At 45.5% G+C, this 18,742-nt stretch overlaps 2 protein-coding genes across 3 annotated transcripts in view; one reads left to right on the top strand and one right to left on the bottom strand.

Moving 5' to 3' along the window:
• The window catches only part of PLG (plasminogen), a 47,609-nt gene extending 43,297 nt beyond the window's left edge, over positions 1-4,312 (top strand). For both annotated transcript variants that reach the window (XM_005900397.3, XM_005900398.3), the window contains 2 exons: positions 2,708-2,853; positions 3,879-4,312. In XM_005900397.3, the coding sequence (XP_005900459.2) occupies positions 2,708-2,853; positions 3,879-4,040 (308 nt within the window). In that variant the 3' untranslated portion in view covers positions 4,041-4,312. The remainder of the gene's footprint in view (positions 1-2,707; positions 2,854-3,878) is intronic.
• A 570-nt stretch (positions 4,313-4,882) lies between these two features.
• Positions 4,883-18,742, bottom strand: part of SLC22A3 (solute carrier family 22 member 3) — a 99,832-nt gene continuing 85,972 nt past the window's right edge. Inside the window, exons 8-11 of the mRNA XM_070376984.1 lie at positions 17,254-17,362; positions 16,328-16,440; positions 12,055-12,154; positions 4,883-6,458 (exon numbers count right to left, since the gene is read on the bottom strand). Of these exons, the coding sequence (XP_070233085.1) occupies positions 6,398-6,458; positions 12,055-12,154; positions 16,328-16,440; positions 17,254-17,362 (383 nt within the window). The 3' untranslated portion in view covers positions 4,883-6,397. The remainder of the gene's footprint in view (positions 6,459-12,054; positions 12,155-16,327; positions 16,441-17,253; positions 17,363-18,742) is intronic.

Here is an 18,742-nt window from a genome sequence, read left to right as displayed (position 1 = left end):
GATGAACTGCTTCTGACCTGCAGCCTACATGAGAAAATGGGCGTGTGTACCAATTTCTACCAGTGAATGAGGTCCACTCCCTTCCTGACTGTCTGGGTACCTGCCCGGTCTCCATAATTGGCCATCCGTGGACATGGACGAGGGGAGGGGTAGTGCTTCCTTGAGACTCTCAGCCCATAAATCCAATGGTAATACTGTCTCCTCAGCTAAGTAGGGTTTAGACACAGCTGCAGATTAAGGGTGTTAGATTATTTACGTGAGCTTAACCACACGGAGCTCTTAAACATAGTGTGCGTCAGCAACAAAATGATAGTTCAACCTGTCTCCCCAAATACCCGCACGGTCTGTGTCTGTGTGGAGAGGGTGGGAAGACTGACAGCTGGGGGCAGAAAGAAAGGTCCCAGTTCTAGGAAGGCATTTGGCCTTGGTGGACAGGGTGAGGACCAAGAGGGGATGTTCCTGCAAAATCCTGGATCAGCACTCGAACTATAATTTGGGGATCCCGGCTTCCCTTTGCAGTTTGTCCTGCATTATATTATAATACAAATTATTGTTATATCCTTCAGAATTGGGCCTAGGAACATTATAAGGATGTCTTAGATCTCTGCCTTACTTTTTGGAAGTGCTGGTGGAGGACATCAGAGCAGAAGTCAGGAGCCCTGGAACACAGTTCTGCCTCTGCCACTGGCTAGAGAGAAGGGACCAGTCACCTTACCTCTTGGTACCATTTGGCAACTAAACCTTCATCCATAAAATCCATGTTTTCAAATGATGTTCTGCATGTTCGCCTCAGTTTTCTCACCTGTATAAGGTCATTGTGCAGATAAAGATAACATATATGAAGAGCTCAGCGCTTTGCAGATGTATTTTAGCAGCTCCTGTGCTTCTTGTACAACCACAACCACCATCGCCATCTCACATTATCACTGTCGTTATCGCCACCATCGCCATGGACACCACCTTCACCATCAGCATCACGGTCAACCCCCAACCCTCCCCATCATCCCCATGGTCACCGTCATCAGGAGACATCACCTAACCCATGAGCAGCTGAGCCCTCTAGGTCACCCTTAGTCTCCTAGCCTCAGCCTCTCAGACGTGACGTGCCATCTCTATTGTGGCCACAGGATGGCAGCACCTCTGCACACTACAACTTCTGGTCAATTAGAGAATTTGTCCCTCGCATCACGATGTCTGTCTTGCTCAGAAAGCAGATGTCAGAGCAGGACACTTTTAAATTAATTTTCAGCAAAAAATTTTTGATAAGGCTTCACCATCCACAAATCTACTCAATTCAAACAATACATCTGCTACTCAATGCTCCTGTGGTCAGGACATTCCTCCCCTGCTGTAGCAGCAGTGGGACTCGGCCCTCTTTGTCAAACAGTGGTCCTCTTAGGAGCTCCTGTCAACTCCAGTGTGAGTTTTCTGAACAAGACAATTTTCCAAGTTTCTTAAAAGCCTTTGGAGAGGTAGTACCTTGTTTCTTGGCTGTTTCATGCTGGCAAAGAAAGCAAAGACTGTAAAACTCGTGAAAGCTGGGCTTGCAAAGTTAGAAAACTGGATTATTTGTGAAAATACTGAGACATACCTGGGTGTGTCCATCTGGAGAAATATCATTTCTTTTTGTGATTTGCAAGGGTTCTATTTCCACTTGCCAAAGTAAAACAGTAGTTTTTCTTACACACAAAAAAGAAATACAGTGGGGAAGACAAGCACATGGAAGAGTCTTTACCCAATTGGAAAAGGAATGTAAATTTTACTTTTTAAACTATTTTGACGAGTACAATTCAGAGGCATTTAGTGTATTCACACTGTTGAATAACCATCACCACTATTTACAGAAATCTTCAGTTTAGTTCATTTCAGTTCAGTCGCTCAGTCGTGCCCGACTCTTTGTGACCCCATGAATCGCAGCACGCCAGGTCTCCCTGTCCATCACCAACTCCCAGAGTTTACTCAAACTCATGCCCATTGAGTCAGTGATACCGTCCAACCATCTCATCCTCTGTCGTCCCCTTCTCCTCCTGCCATCAATCTTTCCCAGCACCAGGGTCTTTTCAAATGAGTCAGTTCTTCGCATCAGGTGGCCAAAGGATTGGAGCTTCAGCTTCAGCATCAGTCCTTCCAATGGATATTCAGGACTGATTTCCTTTAGGATGGACTGGCTGGATCTCCTGGGAGTCCAAGGGACAGAAATCTGCTTCAGCCCAAAAGGACTCCCCACTCAAATATTAATTATAAAGATGAATTATAAAATACTCACTATAAAGATGATTCAAATCCTTACTATGTAATGTGTGAAAAAAAGGTGCACAATGATGTAAGGTAAAAGAAACATGAAAATCCTGGAAGAGAACATGTAAAATACATGCAGTGGTGCTAGCATTTCTCAATCTCTCACATATTAAAAATAAATTTCTCTATAGTTTGGAAAAAGAAGCAGAAGATAACCACACAAACCTCAAAAATCCCATGAAGAAGCCCAGATTAACTAGGTCGTGGGAACATGAAAGCTTATGTAATATTTATACTTTCAAGAGTCAAAAAAAAAAAAGAATTCCAGTAGTTTTGGGAACTGACTCCTTGTCTTATGCAACCTCATGGATAAACCGGAGACCTATCATTCCTGCTCTGCTGTTCTGGAAGTTCCCGTGTGGACAGGGTTCGGATCCAGTAACCCTTTCTTTCATCTTTCTCAACGCAGGCACTTTTGGTGAGGGCCGCCTGAAGGAAGCGCACCTGCCTGTGATCGAGAACAAGGTGTGTAATCGCAACGAGTATCTCGATGGGAGGGTCAAGCCCACGGAGCTGTGTGCCGGCCATCTGATTGGAGGGACTGACAGCTGCCAGGTAAGAAAAGACGAGAGAGATCAGCGCTCATCTTGCGCCGGCCTCCCTCAGCCCCTTGGACGTTTCAGCCCCAAAGCAGCAAATTCGAGCAGGATTTGTGAGTCGGAGGCCACCATCTAAACCTGCCCAGAAACCTTTAACACCTGTCTCTGATGATTGACTCAGATCATCACGGGTGATTTCTCAGCCCTCGAGTTCCAGGTGGTTGTAAGGGCACAGCCACATCACGGTCATGGCCCCCACCCCTCTGGGAGGATGCTGGCGGGCAGGACCTTTCCAGGAGGGAAGGGAGGTCGGTATAAGACAAAGGCCCCCTGCACCCTCTTTACAATTGTTCTTGGGGTTACCCTCCCTAAGAGAAACCCCCCAAAATTTGAAGGGATGAGTACACTTCTCATAAAGGATTTCCCGCCCCCAGGAAACACTAAATGGTATGGTTTTGTTGAATATACTTTGCTAAGTACTGAAGCACAGCAGATGTTCAAATAGTATGTTAGTAAGGAAAGTGAAAGTTGCTCAGTCCTGTCTGACTCTTTGCGACCCCGTGGACTATATAGTCCATGAATTCTCCAGGCCAGAACACTGGAGTGGGTAGCCTTTCCCTTCTCCAGGGGATCTTCCCAACCCAGGGATTGAACCCAGGTCTGCCGCATTGCAGGCAGATTCTTTACCAGCTGAGCCACAGGGGAAGCCCGTTAGTAAGGAAAGTGAAGTGAAGTCGCTCAGTCGTGTCTGCCTCTTTTCGACCCTGTGGACTGTAGCCCACCAGGCTCCTCCATCCATGGGATTCTCCAGGCAAGAATACCGGAGTGGGTTGCCATTTCCTTCTCCAGGGGATCTTCCCGACCCAGGGATCGAACCCAGGTCTCCCGCATTTCGCTTTACCCTCTGAGCCAGCCCCTGGTTAGTAAGGAAAGGAGCGTGCAAGTACTGGGGAAACGTATGTTTAGGTAATGGAAGGATGATATCCCATAACGAAAGGAGGGATGCTTAGTCCTCTCACCGCTTCCCCTCCCTCTGTACAGGGTGACAGCGGCGGGCCTCTGGTCTGCTTTGAGAAGGACAAATACATTCTGCAAGGAGTCACTTCTTGGGGTCTTGGCTGTGCACGCCCCAATAAGCCTGGTGTGTATGTTCGTGTTTCCCCCTATGTTCCTTGGATTGAAGAAACTATGAGAAGGAATTAATTAGATGGGAGACAGTGACGCACCAACGGTTCTAGAAGCTGGAACATGGTAGGGAATCTAGCATGCTCAGAAATAATTGACAGTAATCCAACCAAGTAAGACACTCTCCTTAGCTGCCGTCTTCTGCCAAACCTCAACATTTTTTTGTGATGCTGTGAAAAACATGTTCCTGACTGTGGACTGCTGGATTCTGTAATACCAAGGCAATACAGCTATGACATTTGTTGAAAATAAACTCGGTACTTCTTTTGATTTAACTCTTTGATTTTCTTTCTTTTCATGTTCTTCGTCCATCCTACCAAATGTAAATAATAAAGCTCTTACAGACCTGAAAGGTTTTGTTCTTCCTCATAAAGAATAGAGTACCAAGAAGCCTGTAAGATCAATAGAGAAATCCTAGTAAGTCACCTGTATATTCACCCTGACAATGAAGGATGCCTTGACATATATCTTTAATGTTTTTATTTTTGGCACTGGGATGAATGTGTTCAAAGCTGCAACGTGGGGAATCATGAGAACAAATTCTACTCTTGGGAATAAAATCTGTTACTGACAGCTTGGCTCGAGCCTGGCATAGAAGACCCTGGGTAGAGAGTTGGAAACCAGGCAATGGAAATGCCATATAACACCAGACCAGAGAAGAGTCTGAATGTTATTCTGGGTCACACATGGGTCAGGGAATGGTGCAAAGAGCCCGGAAAGGAGCAGAGGACGCATATTGAAGGTGGACCACCTAACTTCCATCAGTAATTGGCGGCCTGGATCCGTGGTGTACTCTGTCATGTGGGAAGCGTGTTTTACAGCGATGCATGTTCAGAAAGAAGAGAGCAGATGAAAACTGATTTCTCTTGACAATTTATGTATACTTTTTATTGTTATCAGAATTCAAATGTCAACTCGAAATACAATTCCAAGGTGATAATACAAGGAACAACAGTCATCTTGTAGCAAAGAGATGGAAAGGAAGCAAAAACACCAGTGTGTATGAACAAAGGGAGAATGTAGGTAGCGTTGTGTTCTTAGAGAACGGTGTTTATTTCATTGAAAAGCAGAACACTCACGTTCAATGCTGATGTGCTTTAAGGCTTAAAAACTTATTTTACAATCAGCACATACACCGTACATGTTGTCACATGTTCATATAGAAAATTTTCTTCCTCACTGGCAAAAGTACCCTTTGGCTCCACTTTTACCGGCCCACCCAAAATAACTCATTAAACAATTTTTGCATGAGATACATACTGAATCTGAAAATATAACAAAAGTAACACATAAAGCAGAACATCATAAAGACAGCATTTTTTGTGTTTAAACTCCACATATTGAAAGTCTCAGAAACAAAAAAGAAAAATCAAATTGCTTTTTAGTACTTCTAAAGTCATCTTTAAGACTTCTGCTAATTCTTCTAAACATGGCTAGAACTGACCTTTCTTTTACACTAAAATGTAAGCTTCTCCCCAAGACAGGTTAAAATTGTCAAGTTTAATCTTGACAAAATCTGCCCATAGTTTTCATTCTTGACCGTGGGCACCATCATAGAACTGAACTTATATATAAGACAAGTATCCCTTTATGATTAAAATCGTAAGACCCATGAAATCACAATCCATGGGTTTCATCAGTAAAAAACTGAATAGGTGGCTCTCAGTGTCTACTAAAGGAGAATCAAGATTATCCTGACTCATCTCTCAGACCAAATCTGATTTTATAAACAATACAGCCGAATCCTCAGCTTGCACAGATTTGTTCTTCTGGAACGAGACCTGAACATGGCTGCAAACCCAGATGCTCCAGGAGCTTATGGAGTGCCAGGTGCTAAGAGAGAAAGGCTCAGAGTCGCATGACCCGAGGTCCTTGATTCAGCTTCTTTAACAGCCTTCCCAAATCTTCCTCCATCCTGGAATTTTCAGAACACTTAGTTCAGAGCCTCAGTTTCTGCATCAGATTTGCTGAGCCCATTTCTGTACACTTTTCCCAGATCCTTGGTTTGCATATCCTGCCTTCTTGATGGAGCCAGCATGAGAACAAAGTGGGGCTTCTCTTGTCTCGCTGTAACTCAGTGGGTCAGACACTTTGCCCCAACGTGAGAAAAAGACCTCAGGAGAACCTGTGCACGCAATGGGCTCTTGGCTCTCCCAGCCACATGTTACATGTTCCCAGAAACTTTGAAAGCACGACATGTCCTGATTCATCCAACATTATATAAAAATACTCTGGATAGTTTGTCTTTATAAAGTATTAAAAACACTTGAAGCTGCAGCGCTGAAATGGATATACACGACATCTCTGCAAGGCACATCAGCTCCTTGGCGGGGACCAGCCTGAACAGCTCCTTCCTTGCATCTTTGGCAGGAGCCTCAAAGGTGAGAGCTTGAAACCTGGGGTTTCTTTTTCCTGCCACACTTACAGGAATGTGGACTAACAAAGGAGAAAAGAGAACTCAATGAAAGATTATACAACTAGTGATGAGGAAGTCTTTATTACTATTCAATATCATAGTTGGTTTTGATCTAATACACTCAAGCATAACTCTCATAAAAACCTGCCTTGAAAGGAACAATGAACTATTTCCAACCTCATTTTTTACCTGCTCTCAGACCCTAGGCAGGAGTTAATTAGCATATATAAATTCTTTATGACTTTCTACCCTGTAACAGATGGTTTGGAAATGAGCTGCTGATGTGAACAAAAGAAAGGAGAAGTTAAAAAATGATTAAGTGCTGTTTTAGAGGGGAAAATGATAACAAATTTCAGTAACTTGGGCTAAGTAGTTTTCTTTTTTTCCCCACAAGTAACTACAGAATGCAATCAATATGCTTAACTTATAGAACTGTAGATCAGACTTTGATTAGGTGCTTTTTCAAGGGTAGGGACTAGGCATAATTAACTTACCCAATTTTTATTATGAAACACAAACACAGAAAAAAATTAGAAAGAAATTCATGTAAGTTGAATTTTTGTTGGCCTAATTCTTCCTGTTTATATATCGGTGAATATTAATTTTCCCTGCACACCATCCAGATGGCCTTCTCATCTCCAAAGCTCCATCTCTTCAAATTGTTTAATTCTATTTTTAACATGATTGAATTGGCAGAACTGTGTGTGTGTGTGTGTGTGTGTGTGCATGCGCACGCATTCAGTCACGTCCGACTCTTTGCAGCCCCATTGACTGTAGCCCACCAGACTCTTCTGTCCATGGATTTCCCAGGCAAGAATACTGGAGTGGGTTGCTGTTTCCTACTCCAGGGGATCTTCCCACCCCAGGGATTGAACTTGAGTCTCTTATGTCTCCTGCACTGGCAGGAGGGTTCTTGATTACTAGTGCCACCTCAAATGACCCCCCTCTCCCTCCACACTCTCCCTGATGAGTTTGAAAATCTGACCTCTGACTGGTTTGGGGATCAAGAACGGGTACACAAAAATAAACTCAAAATGGATTAAAGATCTAAACGTAAGACCAGAAACTATAAAACTCCTAGAGGAGAACATAGGCAAAACACTCTCCGACATACATCACAGCAGGATCCTCTATGACTCACCTCCCAGAATATTGGAAATAAAAGCAAAAATAAACAAATGGGACCTAATTAAACTTAAAAGCTTCTGCACAACAAAGGAAACTATTAGCAAAGTGAAAAGACAGCCTTCAGAATGGGAGAAAATAATAGCAAATGAAGCAACTGACAAACAACTAATCTCAAAAATATACAAGCAACCCCTACAGCTCAATTCCAGAAAAATAAACGACCCAATCAAAAAATGGGCCAAAGAACTAAATAGACATTTCTCCAAAGAAGACATACAGATGGCTAACAAACACATGAAAAGATGCTCAACATCACTCATTATCAGAGAAATGCAAATCAAAACCACTATGAGGTACCATTTCACGCCAGTCAGAATGGCTGTGATCCAAAAGTCTACAAGCAATAAATGCTGGAGAGGATGTGGAGAAAAGGGAACCCACTTACACTGTTGGTGGGAATGCAAACTAGTACAGCCACTATGGAGAACAGTGTGGAGATTCCTTAAAAAACTGGAAATAGAACTGCCTTATGATCCAGCAATCCCACTGCTGGGCATACACACTGAGGAAACCAGAATTGAAAGAGATACGTGTACCCCAATGTTCATCGCAGCACTGTTTATAATAGCCAGGACATGGAAGCAACCTAGATGTCCATCAGCAGATGAATGGATAAGAAAGCTGTGGTACATATACACAATGGAGTATTACTCAGCCATTAAAAAGAATACATTTGAATCAGTTCTAATGAGGTGGATGAAACTGGAGCTTATTATACAGAGTGAAGTAAGCCAGAAGGAAAAACACCAATACAGTATACTAACGCATATATATGGAATTTAGAAAGATGGTAACAATAACCCGGTGTACGAGACAGCAAAAGAGACACTGATGTATAGAACAGTCTTATGGACTCTGTGGGAGAGGGAGAGGGTGGGAAGATTTGGGAGAATGACATTGAAACATGTAAAATATCATGTAAGAAACGAGTTGCCAGTCCAGGTTCGATGCACGATACTGGATGCTTGGGGCTAGTGCACTGGGACGGCCCAGAGGGATGGTATGGGGAGGGAGGAGGGAGGAGGGTTCAGGATGGGGAACACATGTATACCTGTGGCGGATTCATTTCAATATTTGGCAAAACCAATACAATATTGGAAAGTTTAAAAATAAAAAAAATAAAAAGAACGGGTATGTCACTCTCACTGTGGAAATGAGCGGCAGTAAGTGGAGTCGAGTCAAAAGGGAGAATGCAGTCCCTCTGCTTGGAGTGTTTGCACAGAGGGCCTTCACCACGAGGATGGCAGGTGTGCAGAAGGGACTCCGCAGCACTGAGACTCGGACGTCCTAAAACTCCAACGGCACATCACAGGCTTGTGCATCCAGCAGTCCACGCTGAACTCCTCCTTACATTCGGCCCTGTGATCCTGGCTGGGATGCCCTCCTGGGTGACCCAGCCCTGAACAGACCCTTTAGGGCCCGAGAAGTTGCCTTTAAAGTCTGGATGTCTTATTCGAAGATGATCCCGTTCCCTTTCTCACCATTTCACCCGTTTCATCTAACCTTCAATATTCTCCTCTCCTTCCGGCTTCTGGCATGACTGCAATTGGAGGGAGAGGATTGGATAACTGCCACACTCATCTGGCCCCAGTACCCTGACACAAACCACATAATTGTCTGTGATCCCACAGCCAGCAGAACGTTTATGTTTTCTGGATACAGCAAGACCTTCCCATGGTGTAATTCTCAAAAGGACAGTTTTATTAATAATACCTTTTATACATTTCTTAATTTTGGTTTATAAAATGGCAGTATCTTAAAGAAAATCTCCCACCTCACCTCAGCCTTCAAGTAGCATTAGTAGTACTGTTTAGTTGCTCGGTCACGTCCGACTCTTTGCGACCCCATGGCCCGCAGCCCACCAGACTCCTCTGTCCATAGAATTCTCCAGGCAAGAATACTGGAGTGGGTAGCCATTCCCTTCTCCAAGGGATCTTCCTGACCTAGGGATTAAATCTGGGTCTCCCGCATTGCAGGCAGATTCTTTACCATCTGAGTCACCACAGAAGCCCCAAGTAGCATTATTTTGGGGTAAAACCTAGGTAGAGCTTTGGTTGAGGCTAAGCCATTAGCTATCAGTTTACTTACAGACAAACATAAGCATCTGATTGAGTTACTTCATGGGACAAATGTCTACCTGTCCTCTGATTGGCTGGTCCTGTTAGAAGTCAGCTGGTGTGTTGATTTCAGTACACTGCTAAGGTTTTCTTCGGAAAGTTCTGAGATGATTCGTCAATGTGGTTCTTCAGAATAGCATCAGGAAATAGGACAATGAAATCAATGTGTATGTTTTAAAGTCTGGTTGAAATACTTGTAAGACACTTAGCAATGGTTGCCTATCTCCAGAGAGGGCTATGCTGCTGCTGCTGCTAAGTCGCTTCAGTTGTGTCCGACTCTGTGCAACCCCATAGACGGCAGCCCACCAGGCTCCCCCGTCCCTGGGATTCTCCAGGCAAGAACACTGGAGTGAGTTGCCATTTCCTTCTCCAACACATGAAAGTGAAAAGTGAAAGTGAAGTTGCTCAGTCGTGTCAGACTCTTCTCGACCCCATGGACTGCAGCCCACCAGGCTCCTCTGTCCATGGGACTCTCCAGGCAAGAGTACTGGAGTGGGTTGCCATTGCCTTCTCCGGAGAGGGCGATGGTACCTTGTTAAAGAGGATATGAAGAGAGGAATCTCCAATCCTACCGGGAGATTCTTGTTATGAAGCTACTCGTAATCAAGTAGGATAAGCCTAAGATAATGAAACTACCAGGGCCTCCCTGGTGGCTCAGTGGTAAAGAATCCACCTGCTAGGGCAAAAGACATGGGTTTGAGCCCTGGTCTGGAAAGATCCCATGTGCCTCAGGGCATCTGAGCCCATCCATGTGCCATAACTACTGAAGCCCGAGAGTCCTACAGACTGTGCTCTGCAACAAGAGAAGCCCCTGCAAGGGGAAGCCAACACACCGCAGCTAGACAGTAGCCCCCACTTGCCACAGCTAGAGAAGAGCCCACGCGGCAACCAAGACCCAACACAGCAAAAACAAGTAGCAAACAACATCACACCTGTTCACTAGGCAATGTCAACCCCAGTTCTAGCACATAGACGTCGTCAAGTCTTTCTGAGCATAAAAAAGTGAGGGCAAGAACTTCTGTTGCACACCACCGCTTTGAGTGTGAAGTGACATGTGTGAAGCCATTGACCACTCACACAGGATCCTAAAAGTTGTCAGTTTCTAATCTCTACCCAATCTGCCAAGTGATGAAGAAAACTGCCATGAGGCGACTAACATCCCCATCTTCCCATAAATATATCTGATAAAATTTAGAGATCCCTATCCTTAATTTCCAGGTCATTGTTTAGAAGAAGACTGATTTTTATTTTTCAAATTAGCTGTTAAATTATCTGTTTAAATTCACAAATAAGGACTTCCCTGGTGGCCCAGTGGTTAAGACTCTGAGCTTCCAATGCTAGAGGTGGGTTCAATCCCTGGTCAAGGAACTAAGATCCCACATGCCAAAAAAAAATAATTCAAATAAAATAAAATTCACAAATGATACAATACCATGTTGTCATAATTTAAAAAAATTGATGATGCAGAAGTCTATGGGGTATAAAATAAGTGTTCTCTCTTCTGCACCCCTTTTCCCAACACATTTCTATCCCAGAGGGTATATTTTATCATTTTAGGTCTTTCCCTATACATTCCCATTTTCATAATCTCTCTTATTTTTATTATGAAAAATTTCAGAGAAAATTAGAATGTATGTAATGTGACTTTTTAAATATAAAATACACTTTATGTTTAAATGTTGGTTGGATATTAACTTCCTCTGCATGCTATTTAGATGCCCTCCCCCTAAACTCAATCTCTTTCTCCTTCTCCTATTTTATTTCTGCTATCATCTATCTACTTATCACCTCACTATCATTTATTTTCCCATCTAGCTATAGAGAGGGATAACTCTTGGTTTTATTTTTTAATAAATACTATAACACATTGTTCAGCGACTTTTCAGTTTGTAATCCACCTTGAAAATCTCTCCATGTCTTTCATATATCTATATTTCTACTATTTAAATATCTGTGTAGCAATCCATTTTATGGATATATTATCATTGTCACCACTGGCTGCCCACGGATGCACATTTAAATTATTTCTGTTTCGTCCAGTCATCAGTTCTTTTCCTTTGGATTCCGAGTTTTCACACCTTATTTGGAAATATTTCTCTCTTCATAACCACATTTAAAAAATAAAACATGTTCATTTCCAGATTTGTTTTACGTTAACCTTTTAAATCTGCTTTGAATTTTTTGCTTAAGATGCAAGATAGGGATTTAATATTGTATTCCCTCCCACACATTCAGTGTTCTCAGCCCCATCCTTTCCCAGTGGGTTTGAAATCCTGCTTTCAATTAGGGTGTGCTGAATTTCGTATCATACCTGCTAAGCTTTTCTACGTCATCCACTGTTTCTGGCAAGGCGATGCCCTTGGTTTCAGGCAGGAGCATCACAAGAGCACCGCAGACAGACGCCAGGGTACCTGTGGGACAGGGAAACGGCGTTATGGTCCCCAGATGGCACAGCCGCCCGCATCGCCCCCTGCGCCCTCTGGAAGCCGCTGTGCTCCCCACCCTAACTCCTCCACCCCCTGCAGCAGTGCTCCGCTGAGGTCACCCTGCCCAGCTCCCCAGCGATCCTGTCACGATCTCACAGTTCCTCAGCGTCTCAGACCCTTGACAGTCCCACTGCCCCCTGTGCTGCCCCCCGTCCCCACCCTCCTCCCGTCACGTGACCCGGCAAGGCTGGTCCCCGCGTCTGCCCAAGAGCAGCTCTTGGAGTCCTTTGGGCTCCTCCCTGTAGGGGTTCATCCTCTCTCTCCAGCAGCTTTACCCCACTGGTGACGCCTTGAAACGTATTCAAATCTCTCCTCTCTACAGACCCTTCTGTCAACCTCACACGATCCTCTAGCCACCATCCTCCTTTCTGTCTTAGAACCAAAATCCTTGAAACACCATCCTTTCTTGCTTTCTGTGAAAATTGCTCAGTCATGTCCAATTCTTTGTGACCCCATCGACTATCCAGCCCGTGGAATTCTCTAGGCCAGAATACTGAGTGGGTAGCCTTTCCCTTCTCCAGGAGATCTTCCCAACCCAGGGATCAAACCCAGGTCTCCCACATTGCAGGCAGATTCTTTACCAGCTGAGCCACCAGGGAAGCCCAAGAATGCTGGAGTGGGTAGCCCATCCCTTCTCCAGCGGATCTTCCCAACCCAGGAATCAAACCGGGGTCTCCTGCATTGCAGGTGGATTCTTTACCAACTGAGCTATCAGGGACACATCTTCATAGCCAGTACTGTGCCGGTAAATACCTAACAACTGGTTCTCCAGAAAACAAAGTCCTGATTTTCAGCATTTGTCTATTTCCGTGGTGTAAATACACCCGTTGTGGATGTGTGTCATTCATACCGGCAACGCAGCCTCGCGGGTGAGGCCCTGGGGAGATGGGCAGCAGTATCTCCACCATGGACGCCAGTGGACACACCAGCCTCAAGGTCAGACACAGCAAAGCTCAGTGAATCGGGAACTGAGCAGATGTATTTATTACCTCTGTTTTTCATCTCGTATACTCAATTTTTAATGATTACTGTTAGTCACTCAACGATGTTGAACTCTTTGGTGACCCCATGGACTATAGCCCACCAAGTTCTTCCATCCACGGGATTCTCCAGGCAAGAACACTGGAGTGGGTTGCCATTTCCTTCTCCATGGGATCTCTCCGACTCAGGGACTGAACTCAGGTCTCCTGCATTGCAGGCAGAGTCTTTACCATCTGAGCCACTGGGGTGGCTCCAAGATTCTTGAAAACTTGCCAGCTGAACTTGGTGAGCCAGAGTCACGTCCTATTGCCATCTGCTCGAGTCTGGGCTCTTCTCCTCAGTGTTTCGCCAGCCTGGTTCCCTCCAGATGACCAGGGGCCGCCGCCACCAGGCCCAGTGGCCCTGCTTCTGGCCCCTGCTGCCTGGCCTCACGGCAGCTCTGACAGATAGTGGCCTCACCCGCCACCCCCTGGCATCCCCGCCCCTCGAGCTCCTGGTCTCCCCCCTGCTCCCCTCGCGTCCCTCGCATCCCCTGCCTGGTGCCTCTCACTCTGCTGACACTGGGCGCTTGTGGCTCCTCGGGGATCCGTCTTGGGCCCCTTCTTTCCTCTCACTCTGCCCTTTTTGCTGTGTGTGTGGGGTTTCAGTCACTCCCATGGTTTCAGGGGTTCTCTTCATCCAGGTGGCTTCCAAACCTTCATCTTGAGGCCACTTTTTACTCCTGACTCAGGTCGTCAAACCTACTGCCTCCTCACCATTTCAGCCTGGATTTCTTAGAGGCACCTCATCCTACAAGCAGCCCAGATAGAATCCCTGCACGTCCTTCCGCAGACAGGTGCCTCTAATGTGCTAAACCCTCCTATGGTTCCCTCAGTCAGCAGTGTCGAGGTCCCTCTCCCTGCTCGCTCTGGTCTCTCACCCAGTCAGTCAGCCCCTCTTGGCCAGTTCAACCTCCAATGTATTTCTTCAGATCAATCCACTCCTCAACGCCTGCGTGCCATCACCTCAGACCCAGTTCTGACCTGATTACAACATTCTTTTAAAAGTCTCCCTACTAGCGCCGTCCCCTCTAAGTCCCTAGCATATCTGCCATCAGAGTCAAGTTTCTAAAAGGCAGACCTGACCCTGCCAACCCCAGCTTAAAACTCCACACGGCTTCCCACTGCTGTTTGGATACAGAGCAGACCCTTTGCACGTCCGGTGGTCGGGCCCCAGCTGGTCTCCCCAGCCTTGTCTCTCTTCAGGCCTCGCCTCACACACGGCACTCTGTGGAGAAGGTTGCCATTTCCTCCTCTGGGGGATCTTCCCAACTCAGGGATTGAAGCTGGGTCTCCTGCATTGCAGGCCGGTTCTTCACCATCTGAGTCACCTGGGCGGCCCCAGCTTCCTCTTACTGCAGGTCTTTCCAATGCCTGGAGCACCAGCCTGCACCTCTCACGTGAATAACCTCTCCTCACCTTCCCATCTCAACAAGGGCCTCGTCGCTCCCTGACTCTCTCTCCTCTTGACTCCATGGGATGGGTTAGCGATCCTGTGATGTGCTCTCATGCACCCTTCTTTCTTTTAATATTGTTTATTTATTTACTGCCCACGCCAGGGGTCTTAGTCGTGGCGTGTGGGGTCCAGTTCCCTGACCAGGGATCGACCCCCTGAATTGGGAGAGCAGTCTTAGCCACTGGGCCACCAAGGAAGTCCAGAAGTGAAAGTCGCTCAGTTGTGTCCAGCTCTTTGCCACCCTGCCAGGCTCCCCTGTTCATGGAATTTTCCAGGCAAGAATACTGGAGTGGGTTGCCACTTCCTACTCCAAGGGAAGTCCAAAGGCACCCTTATTTATCACACGCTCTTGTGAGTGGTGGTTTGGAAAGGCAGTTCCCTCTGCAAAGCAAGGGCCTGCGCCCAGCTCAGCCAGCCTGCCTTGAGGCCAGTCCCCATCTTGAGGGACTGGGCTCTTAGACGGCTCTGTCTTGGCTGAACAATGCCTTCTCTTTGCTTTTTCATGCTGGCCCAGAATCTATGCTGAGCTTGTTTATCAGATCCCATGAAATAGTCTGAAGTGACCATTTACTGAATCACCAGTAAGACACTGACTCTGTGGTCCCTGGCCTGCTGAAGGACTACTGCATTCCTCTAGGTTTATTTCCTCATGGATGCGATATTTTCATTGGAGTTTAAAACTGCTGAGCAGTGAGTGGCCAGCCTTCTTTACCAGGAGCAAGCAGGTGGAGGTGGAGGAAAGGAGGTGAGCAAGGAGCCAGCCAGCATCCTCTCTTGCTGATAAGGAGAGGGGAGGCGGGTGTGAGACCCGGGAAGGAAAGTTGGACCAGCAATGGAGAGGCACCGGCCAGAATTACCCCAGGCCCCTCCCTGCACTATGGTTCCATCCCGTCATAAGTTTCAAGAAGTCCAAGGGCAGGAAGGAGGGTATGAACCTGACAGTCATCACAGAGCTCATGGTAGGTATGCAAGGGTTCCGTGTCCTCTATTCTTTCGGCGTGGTGTACTCAGCGTCAAAGCAAATGAAGATACAGTATTGAAAGACATGGAACTTTCAACAACACAATTCATTTTTAGGCTTCTTTTAAACACACAAAAGGTCCTATTAGGTCCCCCCAAAACTACTGGTTGTGTCCCACAGTATCATAAAAGAGTTTCACAGTATTTGATTTTAACTCAGAACCTCAACAAAGAAAGCTAAATCAAACACTTCTTTAGAAAGTATATTTTGTTCCCATGCTGCCAAACCCTACCTTTCAGATTTTTTTTTTTTTTTTTTTTTGCAGGAGGGGAAGGGTGGGTTATGCCTTGTGGCATGTGGGATCTTAGCTCCTCAATGAAGGATCATACCCATGACCCCTGCAATGAGAATGTGGAGTCTTAACCACTAGACTGTAAGGAAAGTTCTTAAGTTGAACACTTTTTTTATTGCAACTCTTTAATGTAAAACGAATTTAAATGATTTAGGGCCCACATTTCACTGTGGTGCCTCAAAACCTGTAAGAGTTATGGGAAGAGCAAATGAATATCATGAATATCGAACCTGGTCATCATTGTAGGTTCTAGTAATACAAAGAATGCAAATGAAAGCATTTAAGAATAGTGCATGCAGTGAATATTTACCAAAGATGATAAGAGGTAGTTCCAGCCAAATGGCAGCTAGCCGGAAGAGCAGAAACGGGGCTATAATCCCCCCAAAATCACATAAACCGGAACACAGTGAAACTCCAAAGTTTCTGCAGAATAAAAAAGTTGTTTGAAATAAAAATATTTAAATAACTTCAGGATGAATAATATTTTCAGATTTCTAAGTAACAGGAATGGTAACAATATTTCCCATTTCTCTAGTGCTTGACATTGAAAACATCTCCTCTCTCATACTCTATGCAAATCATTTCCTACGCAATTCATTTCCAAGCTGCACCAGTTCACACCTGTCACTGTGACTCAGAGTCACAGTGAGGCTAATTGGAGCCAGAGGGTGGAGTCTACAGTATTGGTGGAAATTAATCATCCATTAACGGCGTGCTACCCAGCCCGCTCTGTGGCACTCGTGTGCCCTCGTGGTGCCTAGACTGACAGTAAGGCGTGCTCATGAATATTCCCCCCAGAAAGGAGGCCAGTTTGTACTAGCTGCGCACATTGGTTGATTTCGTCCTTCAGGAACTGGCTGTGGAGTGTGGTCAGAGCAGAGGCTGGAGCCTTTACACAGAGTGGAGCTGATGATGGGAAATGTAACTCATGCTGCAAGCACACTCACCAGATTTTCTGATTTCAAGTCTAATGTGTGGGTGTGTGCGTGCTCAGTTGCTTCAGTCTTGTCTGACTCTTTGCAACCCTATGGACTGTAGCCCACCAGGCTCCTCTGTCCATGGGATTTTCCAGGCAAGAATACTGGAGTGGGTTGCTGTTTCCTTCTCCAGGGGGATCTTCCCAACCCAGGGATCAAACCAGTTGTCTCCTGTGTCTCCTGCATTGCAGGTGGTCAACTTAAAACATGCAGCTGCAGAATTACTTAGGAGAAACCATGATACGGATGTTGGAATTACCGTAATGTTGTTGGGTACAATTCTGAATTTACCAAATAGACAATTTCAAAGGCCATGGTTATGCCTAGTCTTCCCAGGGTAGCAACAGTGGTCCTCAACCAGGGTATTCCTGCAAACACACAAAGTTTGGGAGGAAGAGTTAGGGGTCTACTTTACTTTCAGCACAATTTTACAAAACAAAAGGCATTTGCTTTGTGTTCTCCCAGCCTAATTAAGTGCAAATGATGTGTGTGTGTGCTTAGTCATGTCCGACTCTTTTCGACCCCATGGACTATAGCCCAGCAGGCTCCTCTGTCCATGGGATTCTCCAGGCAAGAATACTGGAGTGGGCTTGCCATTTCCTCCTCGAGGGGATCTTCCTGACCCAGGGATCCAACCCACATCTCCTGGGTCCTTTCCTTTTTCCTCCATGGTAATGAGTGGGAAATGCCAAATGTTTGACATTAAATATTTTCTTTCTTTGGGGCATTAAGAGAAGAAAGAGTACCATGTCTGCCCTAAAAAGTCAGTACTTTAAATTTGTTAAGAGTTGGGCAGTTGATGACATCCTTTTTAAGGACACTGGTAGGCTATAGTCCATGGGGTCGCAAAGAGTTGGACACGACTGAGCGACTTCACTTTCTTTCTTTCTTTCTATCAGTTCAGTTCAGTCGCTCAGTTGTGTCTGACTCTTTGCCACCCCATGACTAGCAGCACACCAGGCTTCCCTGTCCCTCACCAACTCCCGGAGTGCACTCAAACTCATGTTCATCGAGTCGGTGATGCCATCCAGCCATCTCATCCTCTGTCGTCCTCTTCTCCTCTTGCCCCCAATCCCTCCCAGCATCAGAGTCTTTTCCAGTGAGTCAACTCTTTGCATGATGTGGCCAGAGTATTGGAGTTTCAGCTTCAGCATCAGTCCTTCCAAAGAACACCCAGGACTGATTTCCTTTAGGATGGACTGGTTGGATCTCCTTGCTGTCCAAGGGACTCTCAAGAGTCTTCTCCAACACCACAGTTCAAAAGCATCAATTCTTCGGTGCTCGGCTTTCTTCACAGTCCAACTCTCACATCCATACATGACCACTGGAAAAACCATAGCCTTGACTAGACAGACCTTGGTTGGCAAAACAATATCTCTGCTTTTCAATATGCTGTCTAGGTTGGTCATAACTTTCCTTCCAAGGAGTAAGCGTCTTTTAATTTCATGGCTGCAATCACCATTCGCAGTGATTTTGGAGCCCAAAAAAATAAAGTCTGACACTGTTTCCACTGTTTCCTCATCTATTTCCCATGAAGTGGTGGGACCAGATGCCATGATCTTTGTTTTCTGAATGTTGAGCTTTAAGCCAACTTTGTCACTGTCCTCTTTCACTTTCATCAAGAGGCTTTTTAGTTCCTCTTCACTTTCTGCCATAAGGGTGGTGTCATCTGCATATCTGAGGTTATTGATATTTCTCCTGGCAATCTTGATTCCAGCTTGTGCTTCTTCCAGCCCAGTGTTTCTTTC

The sequence above is a fragment of the Bos mutus genome, chromosome 9 (assembly GCF_027580195.1).
Source record: "Bos mutus isolate GX-2022 chromosome 9, NWIPB_WYAK_1.1, whole genome shotgun sequence".
Classification (NCBI taxonomy): Eukaryota; Metazoa; Chordata; class Mammalia; order Artiodactyla; family Bovidae; genus Bos; species Bos mutus.
This window is presented reverse-complemented; position numbering and strand designations above follow the sequence as displayed.